The 21,592-nt window shown below is 36.2% G+C and overlaps 1 protein-coding gene across 3 annotated transcripts in view; it reads left to right on the top strand.

Annotated features, from left to right (window-relative positions):
* LOC121429479 (UDP-glucuronic acid decarboxylase 1-like) overlaps window positions 1-12,901 on the top strand; it is a 53,356-nt gene extending 40,455 nt beyond the window's left edge. For all 3 annotated transcript variants that reach the window (XM_041626501.1, XM_041626503.1, XM_041626502.1), the window contains exons 7-13: window positions 2,491-2,655; window positions 3,122-3,243; window positions 5,909-6,072; window positions 6,645-6,705; window positions 9,410-9,467; window positions 10,478-10,581; window positions 11,288-12,901. In XM_041626501.1, the coding sequence (XP_041482435.1) occupies window positions 2,491-2,655; window positions 3,122-3,243; window positions 5,909-6,072; window positions 6,645-6,705; window positions 9,410-9,467; window positions 10,478-10,581; window positions 11,288-11,401 (788 nt within the window). In that variant the 3' untranslated portion in view covers window positions 11,402-12,901. The remainder of the gene's footprint in view (window positions 1-2,490; window positions 2,656-3,121; window positions 3,244-5,908; window positions 6,073-6,644; window positions 6,706-9,409; window positions 9,468-10,477; window positions 10,582-11,287) is intronic.
* Window positions 12,902-21,592: the final 8,691 nt, after the last annotated feature.

Raw genomic sequence — 21,592 nt, 5'->3', positions numbered from 1 at the left:
GGGATACAAAAAGAAAAGTATACAGAGGGAGAAGTAATGTCAAAAGCAAGAAAGGGGAAAGGTTAGGAGTAGACTAAATGTACCTTTAACATATTATGTTTCTGTACATGCATCTACAATCTTCATTGTATTCTGCCTTCTACTGACGAAAAGAAGCGACTCTGCGGAATGAGTTTCTTTAAAAGCGCATGAGGAAAAAGCGCATGAGGAAAATGTGTCATTGTTTTATGTGGAAATATATAGAGACGCAATGTACTTGTCGTATATTTCAGAAATTGGGGGGACATGCAGAGTTATACAGAAAATATTCCAAATAAAGGAAAAGTCAATATTGAAAAAAAATCAAGAGTCACTTCCTTTTGTCAGTGGATGGGAGTCCATGAAGATGTTAAATCAAGTTGACAAAAAAATATCCTTGTCCTTAAATGTTCATATTTACCTTGTGTTGAATTATGAAAGGCTTTGCAATTGAAATCGGTAGAGTCAGACTCCAACTAGCACGCGAATGAATTTCACAAAGTTTGAGCAAAACTCTGGAGTGTGATTACACATACTTGTGGTCGTGGATTCATCATTGTCAAGAAAAATGACTACATACGTGACAGTATTTCTGTCTTTTTTTTTCAAAGTGCACATTATCTGTAATCTGTACCATTAAGATTATGATTACCGTTCGATAAAATGTATTGTATTCTATTTTTTTTCTGAAATTGAATTCTTGAAATGACCTTGGAAATGTGAGTACTATTGAACTTGTGAATCAGAATGAGAAGTGTTGGAATTGTGGAAAATTAAGCAATGGCACATGTAAGGGTTCGGAAACGTGACCTACATGTATATGTTCACTCTCTGAATGATGCAGAACTAACGTATTTGATCTGCAGTGAAACAATTATTTGTAATGATTTGATTTGATTTGATTTATTTATTTCCACATTCCAATAAAATCCTATACAAGTGAGATCATTTTTTTCTTAGCATAACATAAGTAAATAATATAATTAATAACATGTACATATATACATGTACAATCTAATAATCTAATTAAAATATATTTTTACCTGATATTTTTTTTAATTGTTACAAAAAATAGCAGAAAAAAATCACATATGTATATATATATACACATATCAACATAGTACAGTTTTAAATGTGGGAGACCTTCATCTTAAGCTTAGAGCTTGAAATTGATGAAGGCCTCAAAAGGAAAGGGGAAGGAAAATCAGACAAACAGTGCAATAATGCAAATAACATTTAGAATTAAAAAACATGAAAGATGGGGGTAGGGCACTTGACTACTGTAGGAGCTGTTATTTTCGCGGGGGTTTTATTTTCGCGGATTGCCAATCGGCCGCGAATTTAACAACACGCGAAAATATTGACATATTTCTAAGTCAGTGCCAATGTCCCCAACAGCAAAGCTTTACTGTAGAAAACATCATGTATAGTGAGAAAATGGAAATATGCACCTGTATATGTACAAAAAAATAAGGCTTAGAAAGTACAGTTAGTGATTCAAAAAGTTAGCTAGAATTTCACTTTTTTTAATTTCTCAAACGAAATCAGAGCCTAAACTATTTTCTAATATTATTTTATCAATATTTATACACTCTCTGTAATATCAAAATGTATTTTTCATTAAATAATTTGATTTTATTTTCATCTGATTGACTCTATACACACGTCTGGCAGCTATTTGCATGCTCATTAATATTCATAAGTCACATGACCACAGCTCTTGGAGGTGAAGATTATGTTCACAAAATTCCACTTTTTTTTCACTTTTACCAACTTTTTGAAAAATGAATCGAACAAATCACCAATTCCAAAGATTGCTTAACCCTGTAGATTACAGATCAAATTGTGGCATGATGAATTTTCAGATCTAAAGGTGAAAAAAAGTGTAATTCAAGCCATTTTTTTCCACAGTTTGTAACTACATGTATTTTTACAGGGACATATTTATGTACAAAAGACACATCAGCATAGAGACTTTGATGAGTATGAATATGCACGTAATTTGCACTAGTTTTGCTTCTTAGAAATGCTGTGGAAATGTTTTGTACATCTTCCAATTGCGAATTTAACAACCCGCGAAAATGTCGGGACCCCGCGATTCGCGAGAAATTCTGTACGCGAAAATAACAGCTTGTACACGTGACAATATTGCCTTATCTTGACGCATGCATGTACAGTACAGAGTTTCATCCAGCCTTAGACCAGTGCTGGAGAACTTAGTTCATAGATTTTTTCTTCTAATTTTGCCATTTTGTTTTAGAAATGCCCTCTTTAGTCTTTACCATAATCTCTTAATTTTTGTATTTTACAATGTACATGTACATGTGTACAAGCATAAATTTGTGATATTTTAGGTGCTTGTTCATGCTTTGTCTGTACAGCAATAACGATAGTGCCAAATTATTTTTTTAATGACCTTGATTTTTAGGGAGATAATTTTTGTTTTCCTTTTTCTCGTTTTCACCTATGCAGTTGATCAGATCTATCACTTGGCGTGTCCTGCGTCTCCACCACACTATATGTACAACCCTATTAAGACCATCAAAACAAGTTCATTAGGAACCCTAAACATGCTGGGGTTAGCCAAGCGGGTACGGGCGAGGCTCCTTCTGGCGTCAACTTCAGAAGTATATGGAGGTGAGATGATGATGTCATTAATTTCATGAACCTTTTTCAAGATGGTTTGTATTTGAGATGACTGAAACACTTTTATGAGAAAAAGCTTGTGTAGAAGAAAAGATGAGCTTTTGTTTGAGTGGCTATTTCAGAAGGCTAAAAATTATAGTGATTGAATGTAAATTAGAAAGGACAATATTAATATATCAAAGTGCAACCTGTAAGACTGATCTATGCGATTATTGACATAAGACAGTCCAACTTTGAAGTTTTGAAAAAGTATCTTTAAAAAATTGCCTTAAGCGAAGCAATTTTTTGTAGATCATATTATGCAAAACATGGTTTGCACATATATACTGCTTCAAAGCCAAATTTCTCCTAAAGCCAAACATATTTTGATGGTCTTGATGGATTCAATTTAAGCAAACTTACCCTTTTATGATACAGTATTTTCTTCATTTTACATTTTTTTTGTTCCCCTCCCCAGATCCTGAAGAGCATCCGCAAAAGGAAGAATATTGGGGTCATGTTAACCCCATCGGTCCCAGGGCATGTTACGATGAGGGCAAAAGAGTTGCTGAAACCATGTGCTACGCGTACGCAAAGCAGGTAAGATTTCAAAACTTGTCGGTGAACATTTTTCATGTTAATAATGTAGGTTGCCCGGAGGGGGGGGGGGCACTTCCATTCACGAGTGGATACCATGCGTGACCATGAGATCTAAAAAAGCACCCTAAACACGTATTTTCCATATTCTGAAAATGCACCCCTTAACAAGTATTGGCTTGTGAAACCCTACCCTTAACAAGTATTGGAAACAAAATGATACTATTGGCAAGTATTCCCTTAATTGTACCCCTAAACAAGTACAGCGATATTTCAAACATGGACGTCGGTTTTACCTTTACCTACATCATTGGGTCTAGTACAGCCCAACTCGCGCAAATCATACCCTAAACACGTTAGTCTGCTATGCAGACTCTGAATGGCTCGTGAGGTGGGATCTGCTACTGGTTTGCGAAGCAAACCAGCCTGAAAGGGCGAGCGAAGCGAGCAGCCTCAGTAGACCTAGTCTGCTATGCAGACTCGTTGAATCAGCTGAGGTACACACACTGCAGATGTGGGTCTACATTTGTAGACTATAAACACGTAGTGTTGACACCTTGGGCAAAAAGTACATCTTTTATAAAACATTTTAGTCTTGATTGTTTATACCCTCTCAAATTTGACCCTAAACACATAAATTTCCTAGCAAAAGAGATACCCTTTTTTCATTGTTTAAGTGTTTTTGACATCCTTATTATGTTACATACGTAACATGCCCTATCTTGATTAAGACATCCTTTTTACATGTTTTTGGTCGTGCATGGTATCCACTCGTCAATGTAAGTGCCCCCCCCCCCCGGGGTAGGTTGTGAAGGGCTTTCAAAATACAATGAAAGAAGGATTACATTTTCGTTTGTACGTGAAGTATGTAACTTCTCATTCCCCCGTGCCCATTGTAGAGGAGAAATTTCTTTTGATAATGAAATGTAATTAACTACAGGATACTGTGGAGCGTTGTGGCCCAGTGGATAAGTCTTCTGACTTTGAAACAGAGGGTCGTGGGTTCGAATCCCAGCCATGGCGTAGTTTCCTTCAGCAAGAAATTTATCCACACTGTGCTGCACTCGACCCAGGTGAGGTGAATGGGTACCCGGCAGGATTAATTCCTTGAATGCATGAGCGCTGAGAAGCAGCTCAAGCTAAAGCCGGGGTAATAATAATAACAACGCGCCTCGGAATAGAATATTTCTAGATAGATGGCGCTATATAAATGCCTATTATTATTATATAGATTCAGCTCTCCACAGTACAACAATTGATGTTATCGCTCTGTTTCTCATATTTAAGATTTTTTCCAAGTAATTTTGTTTTGATGGATTTAAGGTTCAAATTGGAATACCATCATTATCTTGCAGTAATTCTAATTGCTTTGCTTAGGTTATGAACCTATGCACATGACTGATTCATAATGATAAAATGCTTGATATGATTTTGTGACTTGTAGAATTCTATCAACTGAAAGATGAGATAGATTTGTTTTTCGTCTTCATCAGGTGATCGGCACATCAGTAAACAACCTTTTTGATAGATGATTTTAAAGATACGATGGCACAGAGAGATAAAAAATGAGTGACAATGGAATTGAGATGGTATTTAGGTTAGCAATACAATGAGACTGGCTGCTCATTGTCGATTTATGGTTCACTGCAAGGAGGAATAATACAATGAAGAAGTTGAACTACGTGCCAAACAGGAGTATGAACTGCCTTTAGAATGAATGCTGAAAATATCGAAGCCCAGGGTTGCAAAGTTTGATGTATTCAAGGAAATTTGAAAGGAGCCAGGCTTGACAAGGGGGAATAGTCAGAGTGTGATATGATAATAGATCATTGGTTGGATAAACAGGGAGAAACATGGGTAGAGCTGCTTGTCATGCTTGGCGTATCAATGAGAGACATGAGATTGATAAATGGGGGAAGAGAATGAATTGAGGGTAGGGAGGGGTGAAAAAATAGGGAAGATTGAGAGGTACGTGGGTGGTTGGGAGAAGGAAGTAATGATTGAGAAAGAATTATTTGAGAGGTTGATGTTATTATATCATTATTGTTATTTTCATTATCATTATCATAATCATGCATTGTCTCCTTACTGATTTCTTATCCTTATAATCTCCACCTTTCTCTTATTCTTGCTCTCCCACTTTTCTACATGTACTCCATTTGCTCTTCCTACTCTTCCTCACTATCATCATCATCATCAGCAGCAGCAGCAGCATCATCATCATCCTCATCATCATCCCCATCATCATCACTATCACATCATCATCATCATCACCACCACCACCACCGTCATCATAATCATCATTTTCATCAGCATCATCATCATCACTATCACATCATCATCACCACCACCATCATCATCCTCATCATCATCATCATAATCATCATCATTTTCATCATCATCATCATCATCACATCATCATCATCACCACCACCACCATCATCATCATCATCATCATCATCATCATCATCATCATCATCACCATCATCACCATCATCATCATCACCATCATCATCATCATCACCATCATCACCATCATCATCATCATCATCATCATCATTTTCATCAGCATCATCATCACCATCATCACCACCATCACCATCTTTGTCATCATCATTCTTAACAATATCTAATGATGACCCTATTCCTGTATTTATCATTCCTCCAGGATAAAGTTGAAGTCCGAGTTGCCAGGATATTCAACACCTTTGGACCTCGTATGCACATGAATGACGGCCGGGTCGTCAGTAATTTTATTCTCCAAGCTCTCCAGGACGAACCAATCACGATATTTGGGAAAGGACTGCAAACGCGATCTTTCCAATATGTCAGGTAATGATGATGGATATGTGCGTGGTCTAGTGGTTGAGGAACGATCTGAAATGAGAAGTTCAGGGTCCAAATATCTGTCAATCTTATACTTAAAGTATAATTGTGTTTATGATCACAAAATTATGACAAGAGCCAACAAAATAACCTAAAAATTATATTATATATGTATATGTGCAGAATGATTCTGGGAGAAAAAGGGTAATTATTTTCTTAGCGCAACGGTCTCAAAATGATATTTTTTATAAAATCCCACAACATTACCCTAGTCTTTATTGTGATGAGGAGTTTTTCTGCTAAAGTCCCAATAAATTAGTTATTTTTCAATAGTTATCAACAATGAAAGAAGATACCCTTCCAAAAAAATTGCATTCTCTTTGTCTGTAATTGGTTGATAACATGCCCATGTATCCTTCTTTGTATTTGTCATTTTCAGCCTACTGTGTTTTCAGCTTCATGTACAATGTAGTATTATTGTTTAAAAATACTTTGCTTTTATAATAGTAAACTGTGTCAGGAAGTGTTCTTTTGACGTAGTTATTAATTTAATTTCTTTCCTTATGACTTTCTTGCAGTGACCTTGTGAGCGGTCTTATTGCGCTCATGAATAGCAATGTTTCATCGCCAGTGAATATTGTAAGTATTAAAATGCTTTCAATACAGGGTATTTCCCATATTAACTAATTCTTTGGTCCTAAGTTTTCATATAGAAGAATGATATTGATATTGATGAAATGTGCAACGATGATGATGACTACAGCAATGAAGAAGAAAAATTATGTTTTTTTTCGTCGTTTTTGTTGATGATAATGATGCTGGTGATGATGATGGTGGTGATGATGAGGATGATGATGATGAAGATGATGATGATAATGATGATAATGACAATTATTAAGAAGATGATGATGATGATTATGAAGAAGAAGATGATGATGAAGATGGTGAAGATGATGATAATGATGATGAAGATGATGAAGACGATGATTATGAAGAAGAAGATGACAAAGTTGATGATGAGGGTGATGATGATGGTGGTGATGGTAACTGTTGTGGTGGTTGTGTTTAAGATATTTACATTTAGGATGATGATGTTGGTGGTGGTGGCTTGTAGTAGTTAGTGATGATGTAATGGTGGCAATAGATCTGATGAAGTTTAATAAACAAGCGTCTTTGAAAAGCCTGCTATATTCTGTTTTAAAGAGCCAAACATAATTATAGTTAGGGTGGTCTTCCTTTTATAATGTAACAAATTTACTGTCAGTTGTGGATTAAGATTGCACAGCTATACTGACCTTGTACAAGTTTTTGTCTGTTTTGAGCCTTTCCTTGTCATGAGAAAATAGTATACATATTGGAGCTTTAGATATTTTCTTCTCCATTGTCTGCTAATGGGAGAGAGGGCGTGGCTGGGTATGGGGTTGGAAGGTTCAAGGTTATGATCAGTGCAAACAAATTCTGTGCAATTCTTATGATATCGAGGATTTTTTTATTCAATGTGGTGAATAAATCTTTCCTTGTGATACCATTTAAAATGTTTTTATAATGAGGTGATATTGAAAACTTGCATATTGGTTAAAGTTATTAAAGTTTTTGTGTAATGTAGAAAAATATGGGATGAGGTAAAGCCAAGGGGATTTCCCTAACTGTACCCAGGTAACATGGTGACAAGCTCACTGATGAGTTATGTGGTTACTTATTTGTTTAATGTTATTTCATGTCATTGTATTTTATGCACATGAGTCTGTAGTATTGTTTGAAATAGATTGTATTAATGTAATATGCATGAGTTATCAAGCAATTGTTTGACACATTCCTATGCAGTGTGTATTTTTCTTGTACATTGCTAGAAATTCAACGATTTGAGGAAGGGAATTTTTCAATGTCGGTTGTTATCTCCCCCCCCCCCCCATTTTTCATTTTGTTTAATTTCCATTTCCAACAATATTCAAATTTAAAAATTCAATGCTTGTTTTTGTACGTCTTGAAATAAACAATAAACATATAGTAAATATACTTACATAAATATAAATATATATATATATATATATATATATAGTAAATGTACAATATAATTATAGTTGAGATTATCATTTGAACAGGATGGGACTTGCGGAGACTGCTAAAAAGGGGGAGCTTGTAGAATGTAGCCTCTTACTAAAACCATTCTTGTAAATAGTATAGACCCCCCAAAAAACCCCCCCAACAACAACCAAGTATAATAAAGATGACAACTTGAGCATAAAACAAGTTAAGGATATTAAAAAAAAGGAATGGACTGGCATTTCTGCTATGAATTTTGCATGTACTGAACCCCCCAAGATTACTGAATGGAATGTCAAATTGACGAAAAAAAAATATCCATGAGATATGTAATAGCCTTGATGTAATTATTGATCACACAAAAGAGGTTGTCATGTTGAACTTCTAGAGAGAATACACCAAGGTTTATTACAACCTTGCACCCTTGATCATGCATTCCAAGGCTTTGTTGAGAATGTAAATCAAATGCACCCTGAGGTAATACTGTACATAATGCAATAGCATATTTCTTTGCTTGTGAGACATTTGAATGTGTCTTTTGTGTAAAGTGTTCTTTAATGTTCCTTTCGTAAAGCAATGTGGGGGATGTTGTCACATTTGTCAACCTTGGAATGCATCAAAAGTTGTTTGTGAGGGTGTGTGTGGCTCTCTGAATGAAATTAGTATGAAGTGCCAAGTGTTATGCCAAAGTTTTGATATATCATTTCTGTATTCCACGTAATCCAAGTAAAAAATTTGCTCAGTGTACTTTTTATTAAAATCGCAAGTTGACAATGAGATTATCAATCCACATTTATGAATTCATAAATTTCCGACATGTAAAGTTTTTGATGTAAAAGTTTATTATGTACATGTTAATCTTCATTTATAAGTGAATTTTAAAAAAATGAGCACTCCCTACCTCCCTTACAAAATCTTCATCAATTTAAAAAAAAAAATGAAATAGTATCTTTAACAACTATCTGCAATGGAGCTTTGTCTATGTAGATTAGATGTATGATAAATTTGATTCTGATTGGTGCCGTTGTTTTTACCATACCCCAGTAAAAGGTATAGATCTACTCTCCACCCCAGGTTAAGTAGAAAATGGGTAGGTGGAGAAAAATAATTTAATGCTTGAGCACATGATAGGGTAGCTGTGCTAAAGCTGGAATCATAGTATGCAGCAGCTAGAAATACTCTATTAAAGTGCTCTTGAAATTTTGCATATAATTATTATTATTGTTTTAGTTGTTGTTTTTTGTTATTATTACTAATACTTTTATAGAGTGATGATTTTTTTTTCTTTTTCCTTATGCAGGGTAATCCTGAAGAGCATACAATTCTTGAATTTGCTGAAATAATAAAAAGTAAAATAGGTAAGATCTTAAAACAATACACAACCTGTGGAGAATTTCATGAAACTGATTTCCAATGATTGCCACATACATGTACACTGACGTATGTTGTAGGCCACTGAAATCCTACATCTACACCTACATCTTGTTCATTCTGTTTGTATTCTCCCGATTTTGTATTTTTACCTGTTATCTAATCTCTTTTCCAACCTCTTCATACCATTGTTCTTTATTTTTTTTCATTTTTTGGGTGTGAGTCTTCTGTTTTTTGTTTCCTTTTCTCCTTTCTCTTGTCCAATACTAGTTTCCCCCTTCTCTGCTCCTTCCCCCTTCCTTCACCTTTAATATCACTTTCTCTCCTTCCCCTTCTTACCCATTTCGTCGGCTTCCTGCAAGAAGGGACTTATTAACATTTTCTTTAAAAAAATATTTTTTTTAATTGCTGTAATGGAAAAAGCATGTCATGAAATTTCTTCTAGTACCATTTTCGAACCTAAATGTGACGTCATTATGAGGTAATAAACGAAAAACATACCAACTGGGAACTGGATCATATATTTCATTGCCAGGAAAAAGATAATTCTTCGTTCAACGTGCTTACTACGGGCATAGAACGATTCGCGCTAGCGGCCTTTTCCGGGAACTGGATTGCGCATTCGCATAAGTGTCTTTTCTCCACGAGCTTGATCAGTGGAGTGTGTATTTTTGTTCCCCGGAAAAAGGTCATATGGTATTCAGTCTTAAGATTAGAAAGCGTTCGTAGAGTATTTTAAACAAAATCACAAAATATCGATGAAGAAAAAATCTTGCTCTGTCAGAAAGTGTGAGAATTAGGACAGAAAATAAAACACTAGCTGCTAAAAGCACTAAAGGTAAAACAAAATTTGCATTTTCTTGAATTTTTTTCTTTTCTTTTTTCTTTTTGCGGGAAGCCAACGATTTGTCAATATTCCCTCTCCTCGGTCTCATTTCTTCCTTTCTTCTAATCACCAATATTAATAATCACTGATTTGTATGTTTATTTTTCTTAGGGGGAGGGAGTGTAATCTCACATGTCCAAGCTGCTGAAGACGATCCTCAAAAGAGAAAACCTGATATTACCAAGGCAAGGTCGTTATTAAATTGGGAACCAAAGGTAAGCAGTCTGACATGGGTGTTTCAAAAAGCTGTTTGTAAGTTAAGAGCGATTTTAAGAACGCCTGGTGATCCTTTCTTGTAAAAGGTATCCGCCAAAATGTTCATTTGTGATGGGTTTAGCACGTAAGAAATGCTAACCAGTCGCTCTTAAAGTCACTCTTAACTTACGAAAAGCTTTATGAAACCATGGACCTGGTAGGTCCATGATGAAACAGCCCCCTTAGTGCGGTTGTTGTTGTGATGATGATAATGATGATTCTTCAATTTTGTTCAGATCATATAAAGCTCTCATTACCAAAAAGCCCATTTCATGTTTTAAAAAATGTGTGACAAGTTGAAAAAATAAGGTGGAGGGGGGGTTAGTACTTTTAAAAAGGGAGGTAGCTCTCATAAACGGAAGGCACATTGTAAATTTTTAGTGAAAGGAGTACACTTACCCTCCCCCAGTCTCTGCTTTAATCTGTGGCTAAAGGATAACTCAATTATCCTATGATTGATTTTTACCCATTCTTTGTTGACACATGTACATGTACCTTTCTCCCATTTTTCTCAAGCTTTTATTACAAACTATATGTCAGATTTAACTTCATGTTTCAATGGTCATCCTCTTGATATTCACCTAGTGTCTCCCTCAATCCTTATCTATTTAGCTAAATTTAATCATTTTAGCCAATCCTTAATCGCCTTTATCTTCCTGTCACCAGGTTCCATTAGACGTCGGGCTCGAAAAAACCATACAGTACTTTAGGAACGAGCTGAACGCAACAAAGGGAACGTTCCAACCCAACGCGCGCAAGCAGATACCAGGAAGCGAGTAGCGTGGACCATCACAAACATTGGATTAACCCATCGACTCCAGAACTCTGCAATTCCCACAGACTTTGGACAGAGACCATATGGTCTCAGTGGGAAATAGGGATACTTCCTCGTTGATTTCCAGTTCTACATTTCCTGCCGTTTACTCTCTCGGGTTGACCTTGCAGTTTTAGGCTGTGTTTACACAAGTTATTTTTTTTTTTTACTCAGAAACAAACCTGGATCATGATTCATACATTTTGTCATGCATATTCTGTGAAAAGGAGCCTTCATGCAGTTTGTTTTTAACATAATGTTTTAATTACATCATTTTTCTTGGACACCGTAATTTATGCTGGGAGCCAGGCTGGGCTGGAACTCAAGAGCCCGGCGAGTTGGGGGGATTTCCCCCAGGCCAAGCCAGGTTTTCCTTCCGAGCCCCAACGCTACTGTAATTTGATCACAAGATTGTAGTTCAACCAGTGGCCAATGTGTTCCATTGAAAGCCTGCTAGAAAATGACATCATATCCATTTAAAACTAGGTTGCATTCTTATTCTAGTAGAAATAGAGTCAAGTCACATTTAACTGGGAAAGGAGAACGATTCGCTGACACTGGATAATGTGAAAAGCAACGCAAACACCTGTACACTTACATCTCTGGGGGACAGCAATTTGGATGTCATATGAGTTAATTTTAATAAATTGGATATGTACTGTTAGGGATTTGTGCCCCAATTGGCTCTCCATAGTTAAACCACAACTTTAAGTTCAGAATACAGCCCACCTTTTTTTTTAATAAGCTGGGTCCTGTAACATGAAGCTTAGCGATGGATTGTTCATGCGGATTTTACGATTGATCCTACACAATAATCTACTTAGTATGCAATCAATCAGGGTCTGTGCCTGCAGACTAAGGGGTGAGTATGATTGGTGCATGCAAACAGGGTGCTACATAACTTTTAAAAAGCACTTGGATTCTCTCATGGGCTAGTTTCACAAAAACTTGCAATCAAACTAAAGTTGGTGTGCAACCATTCAGAAACATGCGGATGGGACTTGCGTTTGATTTTTTTCTTTGCGTTGTGTTTTAACATAATTATCTCTCTCTCTGAATCAATGTTTGATGCTCAATCATTTTCAGGCTCGTTTGGATTTGGTTTATTGTTGCAATTTGATTAGGGTGTTATACTCAGATTTATAACAGATAAGTAATACATCTGGGGGTGTTTCACAAAGATTTAAGTATGACTTAGGTCGCACTTAAATGTCGATGCATACATGATATGCAACGCACAATCTTATTGATCAATACGCAGTAGTGCGCGTCCTCTTGGCATGATCTGACCAATGCTGTCATGCCTTTTATACTGCGCGCAACAAGGCATTTAAGTGCGACTCTAAGTCATACTTAAATCTTTGTGAAACACCTCCCAGGGTCCTTAACTAGATATAATCAGTTTTTACAATCAATTGTAAATTTGTGCGTGATTTACATCTACCATAAACAAGTAGTTACATTAAGTCTCAAAATGGATTGTATCTTTTGTATGTCTAGACCCAAATATATCTCTGATTTGATCAGATTTTATTAAAGTTTCATTAAAAGTGTTGGTATCCTATTTGGCACCCCATACTCTAGCTGTTCATATAGTCCTGCATAACTATACAAATATTGTTTTAAATGATGCTGGCATACATGTACAGGGGCCCGTTGCAGAAAGAGTTGCAATCGATCGCAAGTCTAAAAATCATGCGCAAGTCCCAAATGAGCGTTGTTGATTGGTCGAAAATGAAATTGCGCCTGATTTTTAAAGTTGCGATTGATTGCAACTCTTTCTGCAACGGGCCCCAGGTCTCCTTTCACTGAAGTTTTAAAGTATTATTAATTTAATTTTTAAATTATTGAATAATCAGGTGTTATGTTGTATATTCTTTCTAATTGTAATGAACTATTGATTGGAGTTTCTTATAAGAACATATTTAAAAAGATATAGATGTAAGTTGTACTCTATTTATTCAGCCCCATTAGGGGATATGTACTTACACAATAGGTGGAATTAAAGCGGAATCCTGCTATGAAATATTGAGTTTAGTTGAATTAATGGCATCCTATTAATTTTGTCCTAAATGTACAGTGCAGCAACAAAGAATGAAAGTCCTGAAAACCAGAGGTCTTTTGATTATTTTATAGCAGAAATCTGAATTATAGAATATATTTTTTTTTTCTTAAGTGCCAGGTTGATTTTGGAGAAAATGTGTATTTGAAATACCGGCATTGGGGTATGAATAATGTACATGTACTTTATCATGCAACTGTATGAAGTTTTTTGTCTCACCTGCGAAGCAAAGTGAGACTATAGGCGCCGCTTTTCCGACGGCGGCGGCGACGGCGGCGGCGGCGTCAACATCAAATCTTAACCTGAGGTTAAGTTTTTGAAATGATGTCATAACTTAGAAAGTATATGGACCTAGTTAATAAAACTTGGCCATAAGGTTAATCAAGTATTACTGAACATCCTATCAGAGTTTCATGTCACATGACCAAGGTCAAAGGTCATTTAGGGTCAATGAACTTAGACCATGTTGGAGGATTCAACATCGAAATCTTAACCTGAGGTTAAGTTTTTGAAATGTCATCATAACTTAGAAAATATATGGACCTAGTTCATGAAACTTGGACATAAGGTAAATCAAGTATCACTGAACATCCTGCATGAGTTTCACGTCACATGACTAAGGTCAAAGGTCATTTAGGGTCAATGAACTTTGGCCGAATTGGGGATATCTGTTGAATTCCCATCTTAACTTTGAAAGTTTATGGATCTGATTCATGAAACTTGGACATAATAGTAATCAAGCATCACTGTAAATTTTGTGCAAGTTTCAGGTCTCATGATTAAGGTCAAAGGTCATTTAGGGTCAATGAACTTTGGTCGAATCGGGGGTATCTGTTGAATTACCATCATAACTTTGAAAGTTTATTGGTCTAGTTCATTAAACTTGGACATTAGAGTAATCAAGTACATGTATCACTGAACATCCTGTGCGCGTTTCAGGTCACATGACCAAGGTCAAAGGTCAATGAACTTTGGCCGAATTGGGTGTATCTGTTGAATTACCATCATAACTTTAAAAGTTTATGGATCTGATTCATGAAACTTGTACATAAGAGTAATCAAGTATCACTGAACATCCTGTTCGAGTTTCAGGTCACATGATCAAGGTCAAAGGTCATGTAAGGTCAATGAACTTTGGCCATGTTGGGGTTTTTTGTTGAATAACCATCATATCTCTGTAATTTTATTGGTCTAGTTCATAAAAAGTGGACATAAGAGTAACCATGTATCACTGAACATCTTGTGCAAGTTAGAGTAGTATTCAAAGTCAGCACTGCTGCTATATTGAACCGCGTGATGCAGGTGAGACGGCCAGAGGCATTCCACTTGTTTTTATTTCTGCATTTATTTTGCCATCTTGGCAGGTGTTGGTGGCATTAAGTGTGCAATGAAGAATAAAGCTTACACTCTTATAAATTCTTGAATGTAAATTTAATCAAGACTGATAATTTGTCCACATTTGTGTACATAGTCTTCGTACAAACTCCGTACACACCATATATATTTTTTTTAATGTTATTTCATGGGAATTAAACTGTTATGTAACATTTACAGAAGATGATATCTAAATACTTTTAAATTCAAAACAGTATATTTTTGCATCCACGTCTTCTAAACAGTAGAGCTGAAATTTTGTAGTATTTATGATTGTATGTTAAAAGTTCTCTTAAGTCGTTCTTATAGATAAATGTAGTTTATTGCATTTCCTTTTGTTTGTATATTGGTAAGAATATACTGGAAGATTTTATGAAGTGATATGGTGAATCCGAAAATTGCAAGTTGTTCTGTAAATTTACAAGGTGTCAATCAATTTCAACTAAAGCAAACTGATTGATGCATGTTGATACAAGCAGGAGACCATCGATCTAAGTTCTGCAAATTTGCAATCAATTACAAGAATTACAATTGATTTGGGGACATAAAATTGACTTGCAATCAATCGCATGTTTCTTGCAACACTCCATTGAAGTCACACTGAATTATTTGTGAAATGTATTCCTCCACATGTGTTTTCTCCACTCTAAGAGTAGTATACAAGAGGCTGGATTGTTACAGAGCGGTTTTCTGCTCATCCTGCACGTACATTTTCTGTAGCATTGCACGATTAAAACAGAAGAAGGGTCACTTTGAGTATCGATTTTTTTTTTAAAAGAATTTTTTCTGTATACCTGGTTTGATTGAGGTGCCTTATGAAATTAAATTGTTCTTCTCCTAACTCAACGGCCTGAATTCTGAGGTCCAGTGTAACTTGGGCCATGGCCTAAATCTGGAGCCCGTATTACAAAGAGTTGCGATCGATCCGATCAATCGCAACTATGGAAAGCCAGCAACGTCAACATAAAAAATACATGTTTGTTCAAAATATTTGTGTAGAAATGATGTTTATTCATATATTCACTGTTTTCTGGACAATTCAGTGTGATTCTCTTTGTTTTCAAAGGACATTGAGCAAATTTCCTAAAGAAAAAGTTATGACATTAATGGATTTCCATATACTTAAGATTGATTGTATCAATCATAACTCCTGGTAAGAAGGGGCCCAGGGTTAAGGTTATGGGAAGCCATGAGTGTCCAGAACTTGTAACACTGTAATGCTTCTTGTGTTTTCTAGGACCCTTCTTGTTTTAACAAGGAAGGAAACTATTGTATTGTGTTTATAAATTGAGAGATTCGTTAAAGACCCTGACCGGTGTAAAAACAATCATATATCAAAATAAAGGTAATGATTCATACAATACAAATATACCAAAAATATTACATATATCTCCTTCCAATAGTTAAAAATATTAAATAGAAATCAAAGAAACTGCTCCTCCAAATTACGCTTTGAGCACCCCCACGTCGCCTGGAAATGATGACGTCACGTTGTGTCTGGAGGGTTGGGATTCCATAGATTTGTGTACAAAAGCATTGGGTATTTTCTTCCATTTCCATGTTATGAATCCATTTTTTTTTTCATTTTCAGATGAAAATGGCACTGAAAATTATTCACTGTTCAAATTGTTGTAAACCTACAACTATTCACTACCTTTTTTTGAGATTTCTTTGTTTGGCTCTTATTGGGCCTAAATTGCGATGTCAGGAAAAGTTGTGATACATAATCTAAATGCAGATATAATTGAAATCTGCGCCAAATAAGCAGGAAATAAAATATGGCAAAAACTAGTTCAAAACTGTAGATTTCATAAATTCAAGCTTGTGGGAAAAAATATATGCGATATCCCTCTGTGATAGAAGTGAAGAGAATGAAATGCGTTATCTGGAAAACAAAAAAATCACCCAGCTTTTCTGTGTACAAACCTATGGAATCACGACGCTTCTTACACGTGACGTCACGGTCTCGAGGCAGGTGAAAAGCACATAAAGCCTATTTTCTAAACGGGGTTCGAAGCCCGATAATTGGAATATTCTTAAGCAAAATACTCGGCTGGGAAGCGGTGAAAATGCATAAAGCATACCTTGCTGTATTAAGTAGCTTATAAGCTTTCGATTGGTATATAATTTATCAGTTTCATTTTTGGGTCCGGTCTGGATCTTTAATGATCTAATTCCAAAAAAAGTTTCCGTACCGGTAAGTTGATGCCACATTGGCTTCCAGTAGTTAGAAATGAATAACAGTTGTGGTAACGATCTAAAAATTAATTCGAACAGGATCCAGTGAAACCACCACCAAAGTGTTTGTATGTACATGTATAGATGAAAGATATGTGCCAAATAGCTCTGGAAGAAAATGCATGATTAGTGAGAAATGAGCAAAATATGAACGGAATTCCATCAAATGCTGGGTATGTTTCATAGCAATATTAATACTGTCCCACATATGCCCTTCTGTGTCGGTGATCATCAGAATCAATTTTTGAGCCAAGATTTCATGATTTTACAATGATAAGTTTACACTAATGTACTAGATCTAGATGTATGATAATATTTTGACAAATTAAACTTGATTTCAAATACTTTCTTATGAAATAATTGTTTGCTGTCTTTTACCTTTAAACCACTTTATACTTTAGACCATGGCTCAAGTAAAACCAGAGTTCCGAAGACAGGCCATTAATACAGTGTTTCGCATGATTGATAATAGGGTTTGATCTTCCTTGTCACATCTTTTGATGCATTTCTTTGTTTTTAAAATTTGTTGAAAGTTTTTTAGAATGATATGTAGTTCATAAATTGCTTGAATATTGATTGTATAAAATTGGTCATTGGTGAAAGATCCTAAAATTAAAAAAATAAAAAATCAAGAAAATGATAAGTACAGTTTGTGCCATCTTTTATCACATTCTTGTGTGGAGTGTAGAGCGCAAGGAACATCCTCAAGTGGTAGCGAGAAGAGATAGATGGATTGTGGAAAGCCGTAAGGTGAATGTGACTTGAAGTTGTCCATTTTTGTAGAAGAGGGAAATAAAAAGAGGAGATAATATAAAGTATTCTTGCCTATACACATATTTCTCATGTCAGTTTTACATGATGTTTGAAATATGTAATGAGTCTTTTGTTTTTACTTTGTATACATGATCAATTCAGCCATTTGGCTGTGACTCACGTTTTCAATAAACCTTGAATTGAATTGAGAAATGATTTAGAAGATAAGCAGAATGAAGATGGATGATAAATGGGAGTTGTTGAATTAGAGGACGGACAACTTGGGAGTTACAGTGGTGCTTAAAATAGTGAACCGCACGAGAAAATTAACATATTTCAAGTGATCACGTTCGGCCACGTTTTAGATATTCATTGTGAAGTTGCATGATAAAATATTCATTCAACACTCAGCATGAAAGATAACCGTGGGCCGGAGCCCAGGTGGGTGTTTCATAAAGCTGTTCGTAAGTTAAGAGCGACTGGTGATCCTGTCTTGTGGTAAATGATAAATAGATTGGCGATGGTGTACAGAGTAAGAAAGGATCACCAGTCGTTCTTAGTCGCTCTTAACTTACGAACAGCTTTATGAATCGGCCCCCGGGAGTCCACCATGCATTTAGACACAGACACAGGACTGGGGTAGATTGGGGTCTCAATAACTTACTAAAAAAAATGTGAAAACGGAAATTATGCACTTACCACGATTATATGGATGAAGGTATATCGTGTGACAGCATCCTGACATCGAGGCACAGACTGGAACCTAAAAAAAAAAAGTTCTTTCGCGATACCTCTCCTACCCCATTTTATTATGAATTTTGAAAGGAGAGGTATATCGCGACAGAACTTTTCGTTTTTTTTGGCGGTTCCAGTCTGTGCCTCGATGTCAGGATGCTGTCACACGATAGACCTTCATCCATATAATCATGTAAGTGCATAATTTCTCTTTTTCACATTTTTGTAAGTTATTGAGACCCCGATCTACCCAAGTCCTGTGTCTATGTCTAAATGCACGGTGGACTTCTGGGCCCGTATTTTGAAGTCAGGTTTAACTTAGACCATGGTCTAACTCTGTGCTAAAATTATGGTAAGCCAAAAGAGTCAAAAATTTTATTACGTTGTATGTTTCTTATGTTTACTGTGCTCTTTCCTGATCCATCCATTGTGGAGACAATCTTTCTTTTTTTTTACTTCCTAGACAATTATGAATGATTTGAGAGCCAAAATGAGCTGAAATATGATATCTCTACTGTTGCTGATTTATGTAACAATTGGCTATCCATACTTAAACCACAACTTTAAACCTGGGTTTAAGTTCAACCCGACTTCAGAATACGAGCCCTGGGCTCCGGCCCACGAAGCGGGCCGGAGATCCCTGGGCTACATGAAAGAGTGCATTTTGCGGTGTGGTTCACTGACTTTTGAGCACAACTGTATGCTATTCAGGGGGGGGGATTCACAAAAAAGTTCATTCCATATGTACCAGTATGATTTTTAGACCCTGTCGCATCAAGCCTTGCGTGAAACTATTCTTGCTATCCACAAGTCGCCTGCATCGGCAGTATCTTACGCACCTCACACACAGTTGCCTGCAGAAGCACACGCTCAAACTTCAGAGATGCCAAGTTCAAAGACCAGCTATGCGTGAGATTTTCTGTGAATCTGAGTGAGATCACAGATATTGTGTACAATGTATATGGGGATAGGCTGTGATAGTTGCGTGAGACAGAGATTTGAGGGGATGAACAAGAGTCCAAAATGCTACCGAGTCTCACGCATAATGCGTGAGACTTGGTAGCTCTGAAACTTTGTTGCGGGCAATCACCCGGAACTCACCCAGAGGACTTGCACGAAACTAGTCGTACTTAAATCTTTGTGAAACACCCCACAAGTCTTTCAAGAATACTCATGATTTCTTTGTCGCCTTATCCATTGAGAAAGACAAAAAAATTCACTGACTGTATTTCATGTTGATATAAAATCATGACTATATTTAATATGCTAAGCAATAGCGTATGTATTTGTACAAAAATGTATACATCATCATGTATGATATCATTCAAAAGTAAAATCTTCACAATCTATTACCATTGTCATCACAATATTATTGGTATCCTTGAAATTAAAATTAAGATTTTCACTGTAAACCAGCAAAAAAAGTGAAAAATATATTTAAGTCGAGTGCAATTTAGCCCCTGAAATTATTTAATTGTTTTGGCTTCACCTGTACCTGGGAGGCGAAAAGCGATCTGAATCACTATGACCGGCTGGTCTCTCCTTCCGTTATAACTGATTGGGGGAGTACAGGTGGACCACTACACCAGGTTTTCCCCCTAAACTTATACAAATAATGCAGTGTGTTCTTAACGTGCAAAGGTGGTGACTCTCCTGTACACGGGCCTCCATTTAACGTCCTATCCAAGGGTCGGAGTGATATTTAAAGAAATACCCCATAAAGTTGCAAAAAACCCAAATGTGTTACTTTTGTTCATGACACGTAATGCTTATAGCTAAAGTACAATCTGGATCAAACTCATTACTGTTAACAATGTCTTGTATTCCGTGAAAATATTAATACCTGACATTTTTTGTCACTGTAAAAAATGTTGCGCATTTTGCTGTTTGATATCTGCAAAAAGGAAATTGGTAAGAAACCCTGTGATTGAGTAAATGTGACATGTATAATTTCAAAATGGGGGTATCACAAGAAAATTATGATAAATTCCAAATCAAGCATAAGTCCCCACATAAAGCGAAAGTCCTACACATGTTCTCAATATGGGTTGGTGTTCAGAAAAAAAATGTTACAGATTTGGACAAGGAGCATAAAGCAAGATTTAATTTATACTCTTTAGGTTAAGATCTTCTCAAAGGAGTACAGGGTGAAACAAGCGATTGGTGTTTTGGTAGACAGCCTTACATGTATGGGCATTTGCTATTTCTTCTGCAAGTCTTTGAATATAAACACCAATGAGGCAGATTGTTCCTAAGGAAAAGAAACCAATTTCAAAATTACATAGATTTCTTGATCTTGCACCTAAGCATCATGGTGTAGTGGTTCTGACTCGTCTTGTTATCAGAGGGTCGTGTGTTCAAATCCCACTGTGGCCTAGCGTCCTTTGGCATGGCATCAATCCACACTTTCTACCAAGGTTTCTCGCACCCAATGTGTCTTTAGAAGGTATCACCTGCAACAGTTTTCAAGAAGTTCATAAGGCAGATTTCTCCGATGTCAACACCAATAGGTGTCCTTGCATCCAATAAACGGTGACACTCTTCCCTTCATAGTTCTTGCATCATCATCTTCAGAAATCATCTCTTTGTTATCATCTGAAAGTCTTAGAAAAGCCAATGAGACGGATCATTCCTCAGAACAAGAAACAGATGTCAAGATTACCTACATGTAGGTGCATTCAACAAATGTGTCTCTGGTATCACCTGCAGTAGCCTTCCAAAAGTTCATAAGGCAGATTATTCCAATGTCAACACCAATAGGTGTCCTTACATCCAATAACAGGTTACATTCTTGCCTTCATAGTTCTTGCATCATCAGAGATCATCTTTGCAGTATCATCTGCAAAGCTTTGAAAAGTTGACGAGGCAGACACTTCCCAAGTTAACACCAATAGGTGTCCTTACATCCAATAAAGGGTTACATTCTTACCTTCATAGTTCTTGCATCATCAGAGATCATCTTTGCAGTATCATCTGCAAAACTTTGAAAAGCTGA

This window comes from Lytechinus variegatus, chromosome 16, assembly GCF_018143015.1.
Source record: "Lytechinus variegatus isolate NC3 chromosome 16, Lvar_3.0, whole genome shotgun sequence".
Classification (NCBI taxonomy): domain Eukaryota; kingdom Metazoa; phylum Echinodermata; class Echinoidea; order Temnopleuroida; family Toxopneustidae; genus Lytechinus; species Lytechinus variegatus.
This window is presented reverse-complemented; position numbering and strand designations above follow the sequence as displayed.